The sequence below is a fragment of the Takifugu flavidus genome, chromosome 17 (assembly GCF_003711565.1).
Source record: "Takifugu flavidus isolate HTHZ2018 chromosome 17, ASM371156v2, whole genome shotgun sequence".
In the NCBI taxonomy this organism is placed as follows: Eukaryota; Metazoa; Chordata; class Actinopteri; order Tetraodontiformes; family Tetraodontidae; genus Takifugu; species Takifugu flavidus.
This window is the reverse complement of record NC_079536.1, coordinates 2,286,347-2,308,014: the sequence shown is the minus strand read 5'-3', so window position 1 is coordinate 2,308,014 and position 21,668 is coordinate 2,286,347. Positions and strand designations below refer to the sequence as shown.

The 21,668-nt window shown below is 43.9% G+C and overlaps 1 protein-coding gene across 5 annotated transcripts in view; it reads right to left on the bottom strand.

The window, feature by feature from the left end:
* The window catches only part of LOC130513865 (cadherin-18), a 57,231-nt gene that overhangs the window by 3,963 nt on the left and 31,600 nt on the right, over window positions 1-21,668 (bottom strand). For all 5 annotated transcript variants that reach the window (XM_057013052.1, XM_057013049.1, XM_057013050.1 and 2 more), the window contains 7 exons: window positions 16,348-16,515; window positions 15,704-15,891; window positions 14,882-15,135; window positions 12,317-12,453; window positions 10,018-10,139; window positions 8,814-8,931; window positions 2,012-2,263 (listed from right to left, as the gene is read on the bottom strand). In XM_057013052.1, coding sequence (XP_056869032.1) covers window positions 2,012-2,263; window positions 8,814-8,931; window positions 10,018-10,139; window positions 12,317-12,453; window positions 14,882-15,135; window positions 15,704-15,891; window positions 16,348-16,515 — 1,239 coding nt within the window. The remainder of the gene's footprint in view (window positions 1-2,011; window positions 2,264-8,813; window positions 8,932-10,017; window positions 10,140-12,316; window positions 12,454-14,881; window positions 15,136-15,703; window positions 15,892-16,347; window positions 16,516-21,668) is intronic.

The window sequence follows — 21,668 nt, the reverse complement described above, 5'->3', positions numbered from 1 at the left end:
CCCAGATGGATCATTTGGATAATATTAACTTTTCCATCTCTTTGGGCTATGCGATAGAGGGAGCTTAATTTCAATGTATCTTTTTATATCATTGGTCAGTGCTGTACCTTCTCTATGATTTCAATTAAATGTCTGCCAATCAGCACGACAATAATCCATAGAGAAAAAAATCCTTCTGTGTGGCACCGGAGAAAAGGTCACACAGTGCAAAAAATGCAATTACATTTGGACAGTGCCTGTCGTCCCACTTGTTTAAAGCAGCCAATTACGCTCTGCCTGGATGTGAAAATATGTTACCTGATCAGGGTCAGCCACAGGGGGAGGAAGCTACATTCCCCATCAATATTAATACGGACATTTTTGGCTGCAGCTCTACCTGCAGTTCAGATCCTCGCTGCGGTTTACAGGCTGAATACTGAAATCCTACAGCTGTCTCTCCTATAATGCATCTTTTATTATTTCATACACAGCACTGCACTGTTCAGAGTTCATGACCTGCTTGCCTTTGAACTATATTCCTTTCATGCTCCTCTCCACGCTCTACATTAAAACGTCTGAAAGAGACAATTCAGATGATTTTGGAAGCCGAGCCAAGGCCAGTTGATGCCTTACTGCTGTTCAATCCTCCACACACGCATGGGCCTATGAAAGTGTTTTCTAGTTAGTAGAGGTGGTCATTGAAGATGTCTCATTTGTGCTGCAATGATTATACTGTATTGTTGTGCCAAATGGGTGCAGAGACCAGGCTTTAATTTGAAATAGAGAGAAGATCAATGGTATATGAATAAGCTATCAACAGTAGCATATAGGAGCTTTACCACTGTAATATAAATGTGCTAATAACAAAGCAGTTGGGGATATGGAAGGCCATGAAATAAAATTTCTGTTTTGTAAAGTGGTTGTAGCTCAGCTCCTTCACAGCTGGTTGTAATTTTAATACACATCCATCCTCCCACATCTTAAAAGTAAAAAAACAAAACTAATTAAAATAGGATTTATAAGTTAAGAGCCAGGTAATTTGGTGGTTTGCTAGAGCTGCGTTATTCATTAGCAGGCTCTATTTTTAAATCCAGTCGATGTTTTTCTTAATTAGTTGTGTGAATCGCTAAAATGTCATTTAAAATCCCAACTCCAGTGGTCTAATGGTTTGGGTTGGTCTGCTTTTATCCCATGTGGCTGACTGTAGACACTTTGATTTTCTTTTGGAATGCACTTGATTTCAGGGTCTGGGAACAGTTTCCAGTGAACTGAAGCTTCCTGTTGCGCACACTTTCTTCCAATCTCATCAACTATTGTACTTAAATCCCGCCATCTCTGCAGTGCGTGTATCTCTGCTGCTATTTGCGAATTCCTTGTGTCTTGGTTGCAGATGAACACTGATTAAGGAACTCAACATGCTGCCAGTCTGGCATCTGATTTTACCATTTTCAGTTGTTTTGGGGGTTCGACAAACACAGCACGTTTATCTCGAGTTAAATCAGAAAGATTCCAAGAAAATGGGGGTTAAAACATCACATGTCTTTCGGATAGAAAATCCCTGACACTGTCACAGTTGCTTTTAGCGCCTGTATTTCTGATTAGCTTGGATGTTTGCAGTGCAGAACACATCTGTCACATGTGCCAGAAACATCAGCGATATCAGTGATGACCATCGCTATATTCCTTCATGCTTGTGCTTTTCCCTGCAGGTGACATTAGAGATATGTCAAGGTGAGTAATGGCACAGATAATTCACTTCTATTAGAAGATTACAGTTGAATTTTGAAGTGGAGACTATTTCATCTCTTTTACATTTTTCAGCCCGTTCCCTCTACCATTTACAAAAGTCCCACTGTCCTCATCTAAATTCTAACAGTGCCCTAATGTCTTTTTTCCTGTCTCCTGCTCTACCCCCGTGAAGCCCTGCCATCTTTTCCTCTTCCTCTATGCTTTCTTGGCCATTGGCAGCAGGATATTTGCCCCTGGGCACCGCCCTCCCGCCGCTACCACCAAGGCTTCTGTCCCAACTTACCCAGCAGGATGATGATGCACAGCAGGATGGCAATCAGAGCCCCTGTACTGAGACCCGCAGAGGACAGGAACGCCTCGCCTTGACACGCGCGGATTCTGCCGTGGCGTTGGCATGGGCACACCCGCAGCGTCAGGGTGCTGGTTCCGCTGAGTGACGGCTCCCCTCCATCCCAGACCACGATGGGTAATTCGTACAGTTCCTGGGTGAGGTGGTTGAACCGTCGGCGCCTGGCAATGATGCTGGCTGTGCTGTCTAAAATGATTTTAAAAAGACACGGGTACAATTAACAAAACCGACCGAAAAATGCCTGAAAAAGATCTGCTGATTACAGTTCCACTTGGCCACTAGAATTCTCCATTTATTATTTTGATGTGCTGCAAAACAGCAGTTGTTCCTGGAACCACAAAAGGGCAAACCGGAATTGCAAAGAATCTAATTTTGAGGAGGAGAAAAGGCAACTTGTGTGGAGAAATTCAGTAAAGTGTTGGCAACAAGCAGGCGTGGCAAAATATTAGTTCATATCTCCATTTGAAGGCATATTCAACATCTCTGTCTGACATCAGTCTCCTTAGCCATATGGAGGAATTTTCCAGCTTTCAGACAGATCCCGATGCGTTCAGTTCCAATGAAGCCTTGAAAGACATTTGTTTTTAATTAACCTGTTACTATCAGCAGGGGAAGAGACATAAATGGCTCCTGTTTGCACCTATAAATTACATCCTCGTCTCCCTCTTCATGCACTTGAGCGTTAGGCACAGATAGAGCTGTTGCATTTCAAATGCTATAGGCTCTGACATACGTCTGAAGCTGTAGCCTTTTTCCTACAACTGCTGTCCACTTGGTGCTCCAGAGCAGCACTCATGCTTAAATGCATCTGTGCTGCAGTGCAACAGAGAAGCAACGTCCACTGACCTGAATGGATCGCGTTCGTTTTATCGCGCCAACCCGAGAGAAGGAAAAAAATATGTTGAGTTTCTTTCAATGCAACAGTCTTTCCATTTTGGTTTTTGTTTCGTTTAGCAGCCCACACAGATCTCATTTGAAAATGCTCGTGTGCCTTGAAGCTAACACGAGCACAAGCCTGCTTTACTTGTTAATCTGTACCAGAGGTTTAACCGCTAACACGCAAGTTTCCTGGTTCGTGTCGGCTATGTAAGATGGGTTATCTCAGCGGGAGATCATTAGTTAATCTAAGAAGCCAAAGAATTACATAATGTTTGGAAACCAGTGTCTGGGGCATTTGACCTTTTGCTGACATGCTGAGTGGAAACTTGCACCTTCATATTGTTGGATAAGTTGGATAAAGAAAGAGCCAAATCATGCACAGGACAACATTTTACTCTGCAAGTACAAACACCTCCATTGTGCAGTACTGTGGTGCTGCTGCTCTGAGACCTTCCCTCCCACTCCAATCTCTGCACCATCTATGAATAATTATAATGATCGACAGTCTGAATGACAACCTGCACTTCAAGCTTTATTAACTGAGGCTCACAGTTCCGCCGCATCAGCGTACAGATGCGGGAGAGGAGGGAGGGGTGCTAGGAGACCAGATGCAAATAACATGGGAGCGGTATAGGGAGTCAGAAGATTAGAAAAGGAGAGGGGGAGTGAATATAGGAGGAATGCGCGAGTGTGGTTACATGTAAGCACGAGTCAAATGGAGAGCAGAGGATGCAGAGGAGGAGAGGTATGAGATGGGTGTTGGCGGGTCCTCAAACCAACTGCAGCAAATACGTGACCAACAATTACGTCATGCTAATTCCAGGCCGGAGGACCAATGAGTATGATGATTTGAACATGTGATTTTCTGCAGGTTTGAAAGAGACAGGTGACGCGCAGGGCGAGAGCACCAAACCAATTGGGATGGATCCCCTCTGATTTGTGAATGGTTCCCGATGAGCCCAGATACTCCACCACCTCCAGATGCTGCATGATGAAAGTGCTGATGATGACTCAGGTGTCCAATCCAAGGCCTGGTCAAAGTGTGAGGCACAGTATGATGGGTGTGAAGGTGGACAAGGCTCGGACAGATACTACCGACATCTGTCCGGAAGAGGCCGCTTGTTGAAAGTGTGACCTAGTTGGGGGCACGTGGCGTAAGATTGGTTTTTTTGTTTGTTTGTTTTTTAACAGAAACTAAAATAACCCAACACGGACATCTTAAGACTTCACACTTGCCCACATGCACATGTTCTGGCTGTGGGTGTGTGGAGACTGCGGATCAGAGTCTGCATGAACTAGCACTGCAGCACACTTATACCCTAATGTGAAGAATAATGTAAAGATTGTCAAATCTAAACATCCATCTTCTCCTCTTTTGGCTCCAGAATGTAGGTGTGTCTGGATTTCTGTTGCACTTTCTGCTTTTTGGTCTGGGCCTTTGAGACTTGCCAGCAACAGATTGCTCTTCTGGCTTGTTTGCCTTGATACCCCCATCATCCTGGTGTATTTTGCATTCAAAATATGTTTCAATCCAACACACCAGATCTGCATCACCAGTTGGCAACCACAGCTCCTTATGGTTCTGGGATCAAATGTAGCACACCATAGCTCCTGTTTAGACCTTCTTTAGGTATTATTCTGTTTGTGTTGCATCCAAAAAATAGAATATTCAGAGAAATATGACAATCTTTTGACCGCCTCAGCGAGAATCAGTTTGAGTCAGGGAGGCTTCGCTGTAAACCCATGACTGCAGTGGGTTTACTAATGATCTGGCTGCCTTCTGACATATGCTGTTTGTATTTCTCTTTGGTTAAAATACACTCTCACACCAAGGTCTCTGTTGCAGACATTTGTATTTTGTTTATCCACACTAATTATATGTTAGCCAAAAGCTTCGGCCACAATAGTCATAAAGGACTGAAGAACACCGGTATTATTTTACTCTGATATGCTGCAAACAAATTGGTTCACAGCTCTGACGGAGCACTGGCGGCTGTTGAGGCTTTCCTGCCTGCATAAAAGGCTTTTACAAAAGATTACTGGTTTGTTTAATATAAAGAGGTGCTTTGTACACTAATGAGAGCATGCATAGCATTGTATAAGGTGTGTCTTAAATAGGTAATAAAGTCCAGCTCCAGATTCAGGAGGAACAATGTGATTTTTGCCCTGGTCACAGAACACTGGACCAGCTCTAAAGGGGGCTTGAGTTCATGGGTGTTAGCCCAACCAGACTCCGGCATGGCTGCCCTTTATCACCTAATCTGTTCAAATTTTTTAAGGAAATTATTTCTAGACATAGCCAGGGGCTGGAGAGAATCCAGTTTGGGAACCATTTCTGCAGATGATGTCCTGTTGGCCTCAAAAAGCCAGGACCTTGAGCATGTGCTGGGGCAGTGTGCAGCCCAGTGTGAAGCGGCTCGGATCAGCACCTCCAAGTCCGAGGTCAAGCCCTCGCTGGGTTGTTGGAGAGATCAACAGTGTGAGATGGACAGGTGGATTGGTGCAGTTATGCGGTTGATATACTGTACCGTTGAAAGGCAAAGCTCTCGATTTATCGGCCAGTCTACGCACCTGCTCTCACCTAATGTCATGAAGTTTGGGTGATGACCACAGCACTCGCTTAGAAAGAGGATGAGAAGCTCAGCCACTCAGGAGGAGCTGGGAGGAGAGCCACTGCACCTTTGCATTGAGAGGAGTCAGCTAAGGTGGATTGGGCACCTCTTTAGGGAGGCATTGCAGGCATGCCTGACCTGGAGGAGGCCCCGAGGAAGAGCCACGACACGCTGGAGAGACCATGTCTCTTGGCTGGCCTGGTAGCACCTCGGAATACTCCCAGAAGAGCTGGAGGAAGCGTCTGGGGTGAGGGAAATCTGGGCATCTCTGCTTAGACTACTTCTACCTCAACCTGGCCCCGGATAAAAATGAGAAGATTCATAAATAAAGAATATTAATTGTGCTATAATTTGAAAATATAGCACCCTTCTTCGCAATTCAAGTGAAGCAAATGTCAACCATTACTTATGAAATCCTGACTCAAAAATTGTTGTTCTAACCACTGTTCTCTCTTCTTTGTTTAAGTGACTCTGTGTAGGCTGATAATTGGCGAATGCACATTCAGAGTTACATTTGAATGACATGAAATCTAATTAAATGTCCCACATATCAGCGGGCTGCTTACAGTACAGCTAAAAAAAGCCTGTACCCACCGGAAGAAGATGCCTACAAAATTCAATTGTTCTATTTAAGAATGTAGGTTATTTAGAGATCATAACCTCCTCATAATTTGCAGAAAATGCCAGTGCATTCCATTTTGAATATTACACATAAGTGCATGTAAGTATAAGCCTGGTCTTTTAACAAAACAGCTTTGACATACTGTGAAATGGTCTCTTGTTTTTCATGGTATTTCAAATAGTCGGAGTCTAGACCTGCAGCACGGATACATTTTCTTTTTTCCAAGAGCTCTGCTTTTATTTGCAAAAGGAAAGCTCAACAAGCACAGACAGTCTTCAGTTGCAAGGTAGAGGTCCCTCCACCAAATGTATTGCAACCAGGAAATAACTTCCACTACGAGAATCTGAAACTTTAAGTCTCTAAAAAACAACTTTGAATGGAGCCACATATCAAAGTTTAGCATGTTCTTTTGTGAGTGAACTGTAACTGAGCAGGAAAGGAGGTCAGGAGAGTGTTAGTCTTATGAGTGACTGAGAGGGATTTTTGGAGCTCACACAATAACAGAGGGGGGTATTAGGGGGTATGGCTCAGAGCAGCAGCAACTGTTGGACTGCTACAACAGAAATGAGAAATGGCTTCAATCGGGAAGAGCTTACTTTAATTATCAGACACAAGAGTCAACAGTGGGGGTGCTTTGTGTCTCTTTTCTCCAACTTTGGATATTGCCAACACAGCACAGAACGAGAGTCTCGGTGGAATGACTTGACTGTATCTGTGCTATCATTCACATAGCCTTTGAGCGGCCCCGATGGCTGAAACAGCAGAAGCAATTTTTAGGAAATGCACACCGACAACAGAAGTGCACACTGAAAGTAAGATAAACATATTGCTTCCATTAGGGGGGGGGTTGTCTTTTGAGTTTACAACCGTGCATTTATGTATTTCTGGACAATTTGTATATAAAAGCTTGATATACTAAACTATAAATGTGGTTGTTCAATCAGAACATGCCTTCGGACTTTCCTCAACTTTTGCTAAGTTAGGAGAATGTGGATTTTCTTTTTCCGACATAAAAAGCATCTGTCCCACACATATATATTTGGAAAAACTTGTGGGATGTATCCAGCAGGAGTTCCATTTTAAAGCATAACAAGCACCATTATTCAAACAGCGTGAAGGGGGAGAATGCCATCAGTGCTTGAAGAAAGAGCACTTTCCACTCCGAAAACATTGAGGACTATGTTTTCAGAACTCAAAGTGCTGACAGGCTGATATGAACTCGTCTTATTCACAGTTTAATTTGCTCACGGCAGATCTGACCTGACGTTGATCCGGGACTTGCCTGAAAGGTCAATCCTGTCCAGAGACTGTAATCCACAGGTCTTTCCGTAGAGATCTGCTCCAAAAGACTGTAATCCATTCGAACTGCTCTTACTCAGGTGCTTTATCTCACAGAAATACAGTTGAAAACTCTGCCAGTTCTTGTGCAAAGAGACTCCCAAGCAAAGGATCTTAAGTCTGTGATGTATTTGTTCATGTTACTGCGATGAAGCGGCACCTCCTCAGATAAATACATATTTATGAGTTAGCGTTGAAAGCCTCCTAAATCACAGTTAAGGTACACGTATCAGGAGCATGAAAAAATCTGAATAAAGAGGAAACGTATATAAAAAAATTCACTGGGGAAGGCTGCAGAACTGCTAACGCACCATGTTTGAGCTCAAGCGTTGGTCTCCAAGGTACTGCCTGAAAGTCTATGATAAGGGTGTAAATTACATTACTATCAGAACAACATCGATGACAACTTGTGACAAGCTCACATAACGAACATGAGCAGTCTTTAGCGAAAAGCTGCCTCGTAATGAAATTTGCCCGTTGCACTCAGGCTCCAGTAATAATTACAACACAGTCATCCTTAAGGCTTACGTTGTGAGCAGAACTGATGATTCTATAGATGTCTTCATTTCTGCTAATTGCTACTGCCGTCGCGGTAATTATTCCATGGAGTAACCACCAAGCTGCAACTATAATGCCCTACAACATATTATGTGAATCCCAAAACAATCTGGTTTTATTTGCATCTCATTGGAGGCTACTTTTTTTTTGAAATAACACAGCAAATGTGCCTTGTCCAGAAGGAAGGATATCGCTTGTGCTAAGACATTAAGTGGACAAAGAGCTAAACGACCTTATCTCCTGTTATCACATTGATTTTTTTTCCTTTTTTAATCCCTGTGCTTCTCCCTCCTTTTGCTTTTACCTGCCCCTCTCGAGCTCATAGATCCATCTGGAGTGCTGTGAACTTTCTCTCTCAGTGGGTAACTATGGGATCTTCGTGCTGAAAGCTTTTAAAAGCCCCGTGATTGCAGACCAACCCCAGGCGCGGTATTCACCCAAGATTGAGATGGTTGCCATGGTATTGCCCACACTAACACCAGCATGTACCGAAGTGAGCAGGCGGCGAACGGGAGCGCTGCACTGTGGGCAGTCCACTAAATAACACAAACATGTCAAACCTTAACGACCAGTGTTTTATGTAGAACGGCCTCAGAGATAATTCCTTTCTTTTCGACCTGCTCACATTTCCTTTGCACATGTAAAATATGAGGAAATCTTACTGGATCTTGAAACTTGAGCAAATGGCTGAACAGATGAAAGCAACCCTGCGGATGACTTTATTTACCTTCATTGTCTTTCAGGGTGAAGTTAGGATTGACTGGTAGCTGGCTAGGCAAGGCAAAGGCGAACCGCTGTCCATTGGCAAAGTCATCCTTGTCCACTGCCGTTACAGTCTGGATCACCTGTTATCGCAGGAAGTGGAATAAATTACTCTCCAAAAGCAACAACTGCAACATTTAATTATTGCAGCAACCCATTACAACCACATTTCCCTCTAATTGCGTGCCAAACAAGGAGCCAATTTAGCTCCTGCTGCAGGTCGTGTTGATTGTAAATGGTCAGAGTCCCTCTCACCTACAGCCAGCTCAGTAATTAATAGTCTCTATTACTGTTAGAAAGATTTGACTGGGCGGGTGGGGTGCTGAATTTTCCCAACATTTAGCTTGTGCTATCTTTTACTACAACACTGTTTACCTGTGGTTCAAATGCCATAAGGAATTTGCAATTTCTTTGCTGTTGAGCTGATGAAAGATCATAGTTCCAAAATAAATTAAAAATAAATGCCAGGAGGTACAGTAGGTTTAATAACTCTCATTCCCAAATCTTCAGCCTTGATCTCTGACTTTTGATTGAAGTCAAAATGTCAACGATGTGCCCCAGTGAGAACAATGAACTTTCAATTTTACCAGCGACAAACTGTCTTCTGACGCAGAAACCAAGGACTGTAGGCAGGTAACCCAAAAAGGAGCTGAAGCAAAGTCAGTAGGTGATATCCCTCTCAAATGCACGTGAACATAGACCACAAAGCTAAGGGGGGTTTATAGAGAATGATGCAGCACTTGAGTTAATTTGGAAAACTTGAAGAGATAAGAGGATCTATAAAGCAAAAACTTTTAAAATCCTTCAAAAATGTACTCCGTTGTTTTGTTTTTTTCAGTCTCTACTCATCCATTTGCCAACCTCCATGCTGCTGATTGCTCTCCATCTAAAAACCCCTTAATTGGAATGAATCAAAGACCAGAGAGCAAAAGTGGAATGAGCTTCGATTTAGAGCTGTCATGCTTCGCGGCAACGATGCTCATTTAGAGTGAGCGATGGTCAAACAGTTTCCAGCGGTGACCTCCCACTCTCAGCTCTGAGGAATCAACCCAAACTGAAGAAAACGGTCATTCAATGCGGATCCTTGACGCAGTGGAGGATCCAGCCCGGGTGCGTGCACCGCTTTCATCACTCTCCTCCTGGGGTGAAACATTGATTCTCAGACTCACCTGTCCCGGCCTCGAGCTCTCGCACAGGATGATTTCCTCGTCTGCGGCCACCTCTGGTGGATTGTCATTCACGTCCAGCACCTGGACAGTAACGGGGACGTGACTCAAGAGGCTGGGGTTGTCTGGAAGAGGGAGGCAAGAGAGACGTCAAGGTCAAGTGTGCCATGAGCCCTGAACACCGTGGTGCGACATTAACTGTGTCATTTAACAGCAAAACACTGTGATCCTCTCGCAGACCGTTTAGGATTTTGCCTTAGTAGTGCCAGTATGAAAGCACAAAAGGGCGTGAAGCGGGTGCAGTGTTGCAGAAGGCAGTTTTGCATACTAAAGCACATCCCCACATCTCTGGGCAGCTGTTTCATTTCCAGCTCATGAGCTTGGTTCTGATGTATTATTAGCCCTGCTCGTGATGGAAGCAAATTAATAACTCCTCAACTCCCCGTGTTAATGACATCAAAATGGCCACTTCTGCCACTGAAATGAACAGCCAGACACATGATCTGCTTCACTAAATTAAGATCTGATAGTTAATTTTACCTGTGGGTCAGACTATCAGCCTGGAAATTGGCTTTAAACGCTTCAAAAGTGAACATACACTTTTAAAATGAAAATACCGAGCCCACTGCACAGATCCCGCTTGTTTTTCAGCATTTGCACATCCGTTTTTAGCTTTACTGTGACACTTCAGAGCATGCAGCGAAACAGTGTTGACAAATAGCATCTTCACTCAGCAAAGTCTTCCTTGAATAGAAGGTAAAAAAAACAACACAATACCACAAAAGCCATAAGCCATGCAGGCACAGCAGTCTGTGGAAGAAATGTCTCAACATTTTTATTTTGCTGTGTCTTGTGCATTAGGGTTTACCAAACACCCTCCTCACGGTCAGCACCGCCGTGTCACGCGAGATGATCTACTAACACTAAACAAATGATGAGCGTGGGCCTTAATTCTGTGTGTGCGTGTGTGCATGTGTCTGTGTGTGTGTGCAGTAAAGCAGCTGGTTTTATGGAACGGTGTGTCCTTGCTTTGTCGGAGAGTTAAGAACTTATTCGCCTTTTGACAGTGTCCTGGAGCACACGTGTATCTCTGAATGTTAAAGAGGAGTGAGGAGATAAAGGAAACATTAGCATTCAAGCGCCTCTGTTGACTAATGAGAGATTTGCCTAATTGGGACCGCAAATGATCCAAGTTACCTGATAGGAGTTCCTGTGTTAGCCACGGCTCAATCGATTTAATTATTTTCCTAAATGTATGAAAGCACATTAAAACAATTGGGATTCATTTCATTTTGCAGTTAATTATAAGAGAAATATCTGAATAGTCTAATCAAAATGCAAATTGGTCATTTCATCCTTGTTTCCAGACTTTAATTGTTAATTTCTCTTTTCGCCCTCACCTTGCAAAGTGTCGAGTTTTTAATATGGAAGTATGAAAAATGAATGGACGGGAGTGCAACGTATCGACTACTATTGATCAGAATCACAACATTCCCGCTAAATTAACATGATTTATTCAGTAACTGTGCAAACATTTGGACAAATTCATTCCCACTCAGGTGCTGGAGGTTTTAAAGGACAGCTGCGTGCGGTGCACACTCATATAGCCTTAACATCGTTCTCATGGCACCTTCCTTTTGTTGATATTGATCCTGCCTCCAATTTTACACACTGTGAGTCCCAACCTTTGACTTTATGGTCCCCGCAGGTTGTCTCGTTATCTTCTGGTAAAGGGAGGGGGCGCAATCGGGACAAGAAAAGAAATCAAGCATAGCGCCTCCAGTTCATTTCATCGTTTGTTATCTTCAGATTTGCTTTTTAATTCGTGCTGTCGTGGCCGGAAAACCACCGCTGATTTAAAAGCAAGTTGAACAACAACTTGTAATGATGTCAGCTGGAGGCTAGAAGAGATGACTGTGAGCGCGGCAGTATTTCACATGTTCGCTACGTCCCCCGGAGGTGTAAATTTGCAGCAGTTAAATATTTGCGCTTGGGATGCGGCGGGTAATTGTGCAAAGACAACGGCGTGCCGCACACAGGTGCAGGTGTTTACTGACAAACAGGAAATGAAAAGTTTGGACAGTGACTGAATCGCAGGTAGACCGACTCTCTTGAAAAATATGGCATTGATCTCCTGGTTAATGCATTTTTGGAAATGTATATATCTACCTATAAATAAATAAATGCATTAGGAGAAATGGGAAAGCATCAAGTTTGAGGCAGACTTATAGAAGATAGCGTCATAAAAACAAGAAAAAAAAGCCCAGCTGCAGAAAACCGCAACAAAGCCCTGGGTACCTACCAACCTCTGAAGCCATCACAGTGATGTTGTGCCAAGTTATGTCTTCTCTGTCCAGGGGCTTCGTGGTCCGTATGACACCAGTGATTTCATCGATTCGGAAGTACCTTTCGTCATCCTCTTTACTGTCCAGGAAATATCTGTTGGGGGAAGAAGACCGGTAGTAAAAGACAACATAGATAACTACAGAAAGCAGAATTAATAGGTATTTAAAATTTCAAAAACAGTGTTAAGGCGCATAAACACATATTTGTTATTGTTACTTTAGATGTTCTAAATGTAGGAGCTAACAGACAAGTCAGGACAAGTTACATAATCTAAAACCCTCTCTGTTGAAAAATATAGGTTTTGTGCTTCGGCTTTCACCTGGATAACCTGCTTACTGTACAAGAATGGATTTTTTCCTGGAGCTCCCGGTGCAGCAGAGAGGCTGCGTGTCCCAGACTGAGCTGACAGCCTCCACCTCACCAATTTTGGGGCTACACATCAACACTGTTAACCATGCTGAAATAATGCAGCACTATCGATCCAGAGCCCTACTGTATGGAAGAATTTGGAAGTTCTTTTCCTTGCTCAAGGGTGTGCACTATACTGGCAACTAACAACACTGCTACCAGAACACCTCCCAAGATTTGTCCGCAATCAGGCTTGAACCCAGAAGCCTCCATTCTAAGCATAGTCCCCTCCAGACTGGGCCACTGCCTCCCAGACTGGGCTACTGCCTCCCAGACAGGGCTACCGCCTCCCAGACGGGGCAACCGCCTTCCAGACTGGGCTACCGCCTCCCAGACTGGGCTACCGCCTCCCAGACTGGGCTACCACCACCCTGTACTATAGAGAAATTGGTAATGGATTTATAATATTTTCACAACCCAACGCACAATGGCTCCTCATGTTAATTTTACAATCATCTAATATATTTAATAGTCCTCTGACAGACCCAACAAACCAACAATTATTTTAAAGAAATGTTTTAATTACACACATGTGTTTATGATAACATTATAAAATGACAAAATAATGATTCTACATTTTCCAGACTATAAATAGACTTCATGTCTGGGCAAAATGGCCTGAAAATACATATTTCAATTACAAGTGCAATTATCTTCAATATGTCCAATTGACAAAAGGGGGTGCTGACAGTGCCGTTAATGTTCCAGCAACGCTGTTGTTCAATCAAAGCAGCCTGTGGAATACAAAGCAGACAGCCTCTCATGAACGCAGGCAGGGAATGATCATCGACTGCTCGTTCCCTAATTTATTCTTAATGGCCTATTTACACCTTTAATCCAGCCCGCGTGCCCCTGGGTAATAAGTCAACAATTCCAATTGACGTGAGAGATGAGGAATAAACCAGCGCCGCAACGTTCCTCAATGACACAGACCGAACCACGAACGAACCCGCAGACTTCTACTTCTATTCACAATTGTGCCGTTTGTTTCTGTTGATTAATTTCTCAGGTTTTCTTTTATCTGTGTGAATGTCAGCGCTTGCAAATGATACAGTCGGCGACAACAAAGCAACTTTGATAGTTCGCCTCTTTGCACTTGAAAGGAAAACTGGCAGTCAAAAGGGCTGCGAGCCCCCGCTGTGCTTGGTGGTACCCGCACCAGCGCACTCACACGAGCGCTCCTGATCATTATGGTAATGCGCCAGAGCAACCAGAGGTAACGAGGCAGTGAGATTTAGTTTGACTAAATGTCGATTTCAAACCAACATGTGATAATGCGGCTATTTCGTTTAATGCGTTCGGAGAACAGACGATCAAACGCTGATCTCTTCTGCCTTCTGATGCGAACACGTGTGTGTGTGTGTGTGGGGGGGGGGGGGGGACTGTTTTTTTGCTTATGTTTCTTAGCTTATTTTCTGGGTTCAAGCAAGTGTCACTTTTTGGTCCTTCATATCTTGAACAGAATCAGACAGGAGGATCATTTGAGCTGCATCTGTGTCCCTGCCATATTTAAAGGGCCCAACAATTTGCCACTGCGGGGCAGCTGGTAACTCCGTAACTTTCTCCGTAATGCTTTTTAAAAAAAATAAAAAAGCCCCAGAGCCACGGTCCTTGGAAGGGCCCTTAACCATCATCCCATAGGCTTCCAACGAAGATTGCTTCTCGTCGATGTAGCGGCAATCCGACATCTCAGGAGGAGCTCAGCAGTTGCAGGTGCACTCCATCATTTCGGACAAGACAACAGAGGGAATTCAAATTGAAACAAGTGGCAAGGAGTTGATGCAATATCATGAAGCAAATCATGGGTGCAGAGCAAAAACCAAGTTCACTTTTGGGCTGAGGGAAATAACTTTTTTAGCCCTGCCATGTGCACCCACGCGAACCAGGTGCATTACCTCGTGTTATACGGCACATATTACACATCAACAACGCACAATGGCTCCAGTTCAGACTTTGACATAAAAAAAGCATAAATAGATAATATATAAGATTTTAATCATCTTGGGTAGAAGGATGCTTCATTGATTGGGGAAATTTAACCATGAATGGCAAATTTAGGTGCTGTGACCCTGTTTTTACTGACATTTGAACATCTGTTGTAAATATATCTTACCTGACAGGACTGTTCCTGCTGTCGGGATCTCGAGCCGTCACGGCACCCACCTCCGTGCCTCTGGGCGCGTTCTCATACACGTCCATGATGTAATGATCGATGGAGAAGACCGGGCCTTCATCCACGTCCCCCACTGTGATTTTAAGCGTGGCGGTGTCTTTGAAAGAACCAAGATAGGAAAAACGGGGGTCTGCATGCGTGTTCGTCCCCTCGATGTGGAGGGTGTAGGACTTCTTTCGCTCGTAGTTCAGAGGCTGTTGGGAATGTGAATCATGGCACAATGTGATTAGGCTATTTTTTTTTTTTTAAAGCACGAGGAATGATTCAAGGCGTGAATGTTAGCTCACAGCTCACGTAAACGTAGGATTCATACACAGAATGCATGCTGAATTATAATAACGTTTGCAGAGGGAAAATTGTCATTCTGTTCCTCCATGTTTTGATTTCCTTTTCTTGTTGAAATAAAAATGAAAGCACAAATATTTACTAGACTGGAATGTATGTAATTAAAGAAGCTGGGAGCCATCATTTTATATTGCCATTTAGCTGCAAACAGAAGGAGCTAAAGCTTCTTGTAAACAAAGCATTTAAATTTAAACTCGACACCACTGCAATAAAGCCGCAAGAGACCCTTGTTTTCCTATTCTGCAGACCCTTGGAAATCCTGTTTGTTCTCTAACATTGTGAATGGTGCGCGTCCATTTATTTTGTTTTTTTACCCACCATCATTTCTTCCTTCCAGGCAAGGAGTCTGAGCTGCTGCTTTTCTGATACTTCAGGGTCTCTGGCATCGTAGATTCAGCATAAGTAAAGTAGTCTTACCTTTTTGAGGCTGATGATGCCCTCCTTGGTGTCCCGATCGGCGGATATGGAGAATGTGTTGGCCCCCTCGGAATTGATGATGCTGTACTTGATGTCCGCGTTGATGCCGAGGTCGTCGTCATTGGCTTTGATCTTCCCCACTGGCTTCCCTACCTGGGCCGATTCAGGGACGTAGAGCTGGTAGTTTTCTGTGGGGAAACGTTCATTTGCATCCAAAAGGAGTCGAAACGAGGGAAACGATACAAACAGAAACTGTCCGCCTTCAAATTAATGTGCAAATGCGTTATTGAACCAGACGCCATTCAGTGCACTATACGTTAATGAGACGATATCATTAAAAATAGTCTGCAGGGTCTGGGCTGGAAACAAACCTCAAACCGCGGCTGATAGCAAAGACAAAGCAGAGCAAATTCTGAGGCAGATGGGGAAAGAGGTTTGTTGCAGAATACCCAGTGGGACATTTAAAGACAAAATCTCAATATGAATTAATGACTTGAATGAAGAAAATGAGTTTCAACAGCAAAACGGGCTATTGGTGATTCGTTCTCTGATTTTTATGACGAAGCCAGAATGTTGTATAACTTGTGGCATGACATCACTGCTACGCTCATCATGCTACGCTCTATTGAGCCTTTTGTACCTACTTTGAGGAAACTTGGGTGGGTTGTCGTTGATGTCGGTCAGGGTGATGTTGATAGTGGTGGAGCCAGAGAGGCCTCCGACCTGGCCCGCCATGTCTTTGGCTTGGATAACAACCGTGTAGTGTTCTCTGGCTTCGCGGTCCATGTCCGCTAAGGCAGTCCTAATGATTCCTGAACAATTGAAGAGGAAAGAACAACAAAAATACAGGAGACTGGAGGAAAGCGATGTCTCTGTTGTTCCGTTTGTCGGCGGAAAGACAGACGGTAATGCACACGCCACAATAACAAAGCCAAGGTAGGTCTTTTCTGATTAGCTGCAAAATCCGAACACACCCCAAAATCATGTCAGATAAAACATTAAAAAGAGAACATTTTTGAGCAGGTGGAGATGAAACAAACAAGCATGGGTTTACAGAGTTCTTGAAAGCACTGCATCTTTTTTTATCGGCTAGACTGGATTTATAAATCTCTGCCGCTTTCATCCTGGAGCCTTTCGGGTTCCTCTGTGATTGTCAAGGTTAGCCTTTAACTTTCCCAATGAAATGATTGAGCACCCTTGGACATGTAAGGAACTGATTAAGCACTGTGTCAGTTAGTGGAGCCTCCTGCTGCTCTACACCTATGATTTGCTAGTCAGGTGGTGATTTCTGATCGTTCTGTTTATATTAGACTTTGGTTTGTGCATGAATTTCGTCGGCACCAGAAGGTTGATTCTTTAGCATCCTACAACCGCGACACGACACTAAGTAAGGCTAATGCGACCCATTAGCTGCAGCAGCGTTTATTGTAAACCTCACTTTCTGTCTGAGCCAGCACCCTCTGGGCAACCACTGAACTTATGTTCCCGTGAACTTGTGAACCCTGTAATAATACTCTACATGATGCTTGTCCAGAGGCAGTGAGACCTGGGAGGAAATGAGATGGTGCTGATGAACGGTGCTAAATGGGAGGTCGCTGTCGCGCCATGTTCAGTGTTGCAAAAGTGGAATTTTCCCGAATAAAGGAGCAAGATTTCCTTAAGTCAAATCTGTAAATGTTAATGTTAATGTTTTGATCTCAGCACAAAGCAAAGTGTTGATTTCCAAGAGCGACAGAAATGGGAAGAAAGCACACATTTAACAGGAAAGGGACTGTTTGAAGAAAGGCTGCAATTACTCCATAAAATGCCCCCAGATGTAGTGTTGAGTGCTAGTTTGTGCTGTGAGGCAGGTGCATGGTGTCGCAGCTCAAAGCCGTCATTGAGGTCATGCAGTCTGAAATCACTGCCCGCAAATTGACGGAAAATAGAAATTCAGACATGGCAGAATGCAACACCAACATCAGAAGAACCAGACGCAAATGCTGAGTTCGGCTTCATGAGCAGGGGGAGGAAATATAATTAACATCAGAAGTTTTTTTTTTCCCCTCCCCAGCCTTTAAAAAATAACACCCTGATGGGGTCTCTTGGTGTAAATGAGCCAAGGCTGGAGCCTCTGCTGCTGCCGGCGTGAACACGCTGTCACCTACTGATCTCACCTGAAAAGGGTTCTCTCCTGGTTGATGCTGCCTGACCTTCTGGGATCAAAAGCACAAAAATCAGCTTTTTGAGCTTTTTTTTTTAATTTGTGGAGGACACGCCGGGTGGTTAAATTCTAACTTTTTCCACGCAAACAAACGACAAGCTGGATTTTGTAAGATAAAACAAGGAGAGATGCAGCTGATGTTTACGCTTTAAAGCATACAAAGGTGGCTCAGACAGGGTCTGATAGTATCTGATGTCATTATGTGTGCATTAGTTCTGCCTGAAATGGAACAGCCATTAAGTGGGACAGAAAGCGCCACAGACAAGAACTTTTTAGATACAAACAAACATGTTTTTCATTTCACTGCAAGGTAGATTTTCCAGTAGCTCAATAAAATGTCTGTAATGCATTTGTTGTATTACGACATTAGATTTTTAGTGACTTATTCCTGCCATTAACAGACGGCTCACAAAGGATTATTATCCTATTGTTACTATTGGAAACATCAGCAGTCAATAGCAATCACAAATAGAATACCACTAAGAATTAAAGCTTGTATTTATTTAGGGACTCGTGGGATCCCTAGATTGGAACACAGAGCTGACTCCCATAATATATTAAAAGATGCAGATCCAAGAATAAACCAGCACAATCCTGTTGATTTAACAGTTCAGTTTGATGTCTACACTGATTCCCAGATTTAAAAAAAACAACTGACGGGTCACTGTGGGCTTGCACACCATCTTGAGAAAACCTTGGTGGTATTAATCGAGGTTCATGCTCAGGTGCATGATGTAACAACAGTGTAAGCAGGTGGACTCGTTTCCATTAAAACGACACTGTGATGGAGGATCTGACCTTTCCAGCCTGTTATTACCCCTCAGCGCATGCAGGCATGCTGCCGCTGGACAGTACTTGGCAGCAGCTCATTAGAGACCAGTGGACACCAGCGTGAACGTTTCTGATCTTTTGTACCCCTCCCTGCATTCAAAGCTGATGATCCTAAATCAGATAAAAGAGGCTCGAATCCATCAATACTCAGGACAGGGCGTAGCGGTAGCTCAGTCTGAGGGGACTGGGCAGAGAAGTGGAGGGTTCTCAGTTCGAGCTCCAGCGCAGACAAAACATGGAAGGTGTTTTGGCATCTCCTACTACCAGAAGACCTTCCAACTGAGAATCCTCCATCTGAGAACTGCCAAGGTACTCTTGAGCAAGCTACTGAACCCACAAATGCTTCATCGCCCGGCAATGAACTGGTGACTGGGGTGTACCCTGCCTTCATCCACATGTGCACCCTCCCTATGACCCCGAAAAGGGAAAAAGCAACTATGGAGAAGACAAAGGAAAGAAGGACGTGTTCCTTGCGCATTTGCTCCGTGATGAAATTCTTTGTCAGAACGATGACGCCTCTGAACTCCATTTCCTGTTTCTGAACTGTAATACCTGAGATAGTCTCTGCTAAATCTCTGCAGAGTTCCTCGTTTAATTTAGAAAATAATTGAGAAAGAAGCTGCTTCCCTGGACCCATTGGATACAGTGAGGTGGTTAGCCTTTCCCTCGACCTCCCCAGTCTATTAGAGTTGATACCATCACACTATCCACCTCTTTGTCTAACTGGAAACTTCTAAGGAAGGCCAATCTCCTGGGTGAACAAAAGGGATTATAGGAGATTACTAAAGCTCTCTTCAATCTGTAGCTTCAGGAATCTTGGTTTTTGGCCCATCTGATACAGTTTTATCCGAGAGTTTCTCTACTCTTATAGAATTCCTGAAGAAAAAAAATAGATTACAGCTGCAGACGTAGCTATAAATCCCCCCCACCCCCCACCCCTTACCCCTCCCCCAAAAAAGAGCTTACTGCTTGTTTAAACTCCATGGAGACCCAGGTGCTAAACTCCATGGAGACCCAGGTGCTAATTCCTGCTGATTAAAATGACAGTTCAGTTCTGACAGTTCTGATCTGATTAAAATGACAGTTCAGACTGTAACGTCCAATTGATAAATTGACAGCTTGTCTCTTGACGTCGGCATTGATCCACAGAAATGCCTTTAAATGTGTCAGCGCTGTTAATAAAGCCAACCACAATTCCCAGATCCGCAGAGAAATTAGCCTATTTGGGCGCCATGAGAGACTGGGGGCTTCTGTAGGATGTGTGTCACTGGATGTGTGTGTTTGAAAGCACAGGTGTGATGTTGGATGGTTTACCCATGGAGGAAACTGATGTGGGACAGCCCTGGTGCCTGTGTGGGTAAGCGACAGATGTCTGATGTTGACGGGAATGACAGGAGTTAGTGCCGGACTATAAAGAGGATAAATGTGTCGCTGTGAAGATAAGGAACACTCAAGTCCGGCTGCCTTTCGCTTTTGGAAATTTCCCGACCGTGTAATCAAGGGAAGACATCGGTGTGGCTCTTCATAAAACAGGGTGTGATCATGGGGACAGTGGTTCTCCAGAAAGCCTCTGTCAGAAGAATATGCAGGTGGCAGTTTGGACCCCAGTCCTCCATGATTTACATTCAGTCGCGCTTCAGTTCTGCCGCCCTTGCGCATCTGCGCCAGAATCCCCAGACATGTCCCACCATCAGCAGCAGGTGGTGGAGGTGGCGGCGGTGTTGTGGGAGGGCGGCTCCTGAAAGGGCACCTTAGCAGGATTTAATGTTGTTCTTGCAAATATGTGAGCATGAAGAGCAAAGTGCTCCGCTTTACATTAGCTCAACCTGACAAAAGGTTTACAATGATAAGCGAGACCATTTTTAAAAAACAATTTCAACAGAGCAGATATGAGTGAAATGGTGAGGCAAAGTCAATTTAATCTTGTGAAATTCTAAAAGAAAAGCTATTCCTGGCTGACTGGGAACAAGATGATGATAAATACATTGTCTTTAGTGGTCAAACTGTACTGGAAGGCCAGGAAGGCCAGCTTTGAGCTTGCAGTTGAAAGAAAAAATGGCACCGGTATGTACAGAGAAAAAAAACATATCCAAATGACATTTGCTGAAATTTGCAAGGTTGACAAGACATTTATATTTGTTTGGCATTTGCTCTCTATTGTGTAGAGCAGACTAAACTGTTCATGTGCAAATACAAGCTGATTGTAAAGTCTTATTAGGCACTAAATTCAAGTGCTAAATTCTCCTAACCTGTAATTCAAACTGCTATTAATGCTCAGATTAGAAATGTGAAGGTCAAACACACGCGCCAGCCAGGTTTATGACCCTGTGACATCACTGGAGTTACAGGAGCTCAGCTAAATGTCAAACCCATAAAGACAAATCATTTTAGGTCCAATAGTCAGATTCGGGACAAGCATAAGGGAGAAACGACACAATCCACCCATCTTGTGTATCTCAACAGTCGGGACAACACCCGGGACAGGTCACCCTTGATCTTCCTGCCTCTGGCTTCTTAGGTTTTCCTCCCACAGGTGCCAGAGGTGGGAAGATCAAGCTAACGTCATTCAAATCAGACCCGAGCCGGAATGAGGTGACTGGTGCAAACCACTGCGCCGCCTGAGAAATTAAACATCAAAGAGAGCTCAAGCACAAATATTTTGAGATGCCATGTCAGTGTTAAATACTAAAGAGATGCCACATCCCCCTCCCCACCGGGCTTCCCTTCATTATCTGCTGTATCAGTGATATTTCTGTCTTTACATAGTCGGTGTCACGCTCATTTATTTCTCCCGCGAAGTAAATCTCATTCCAGACCCAGCCCTGCTTTTTTGTGTGCCGCATGACACCATCACAGATGCATCAATTTAAATGTTGACATCCGTGATTGAATCTCATTTGCCGTGGAGACGAGGGGCTGCCTCGATTCTCT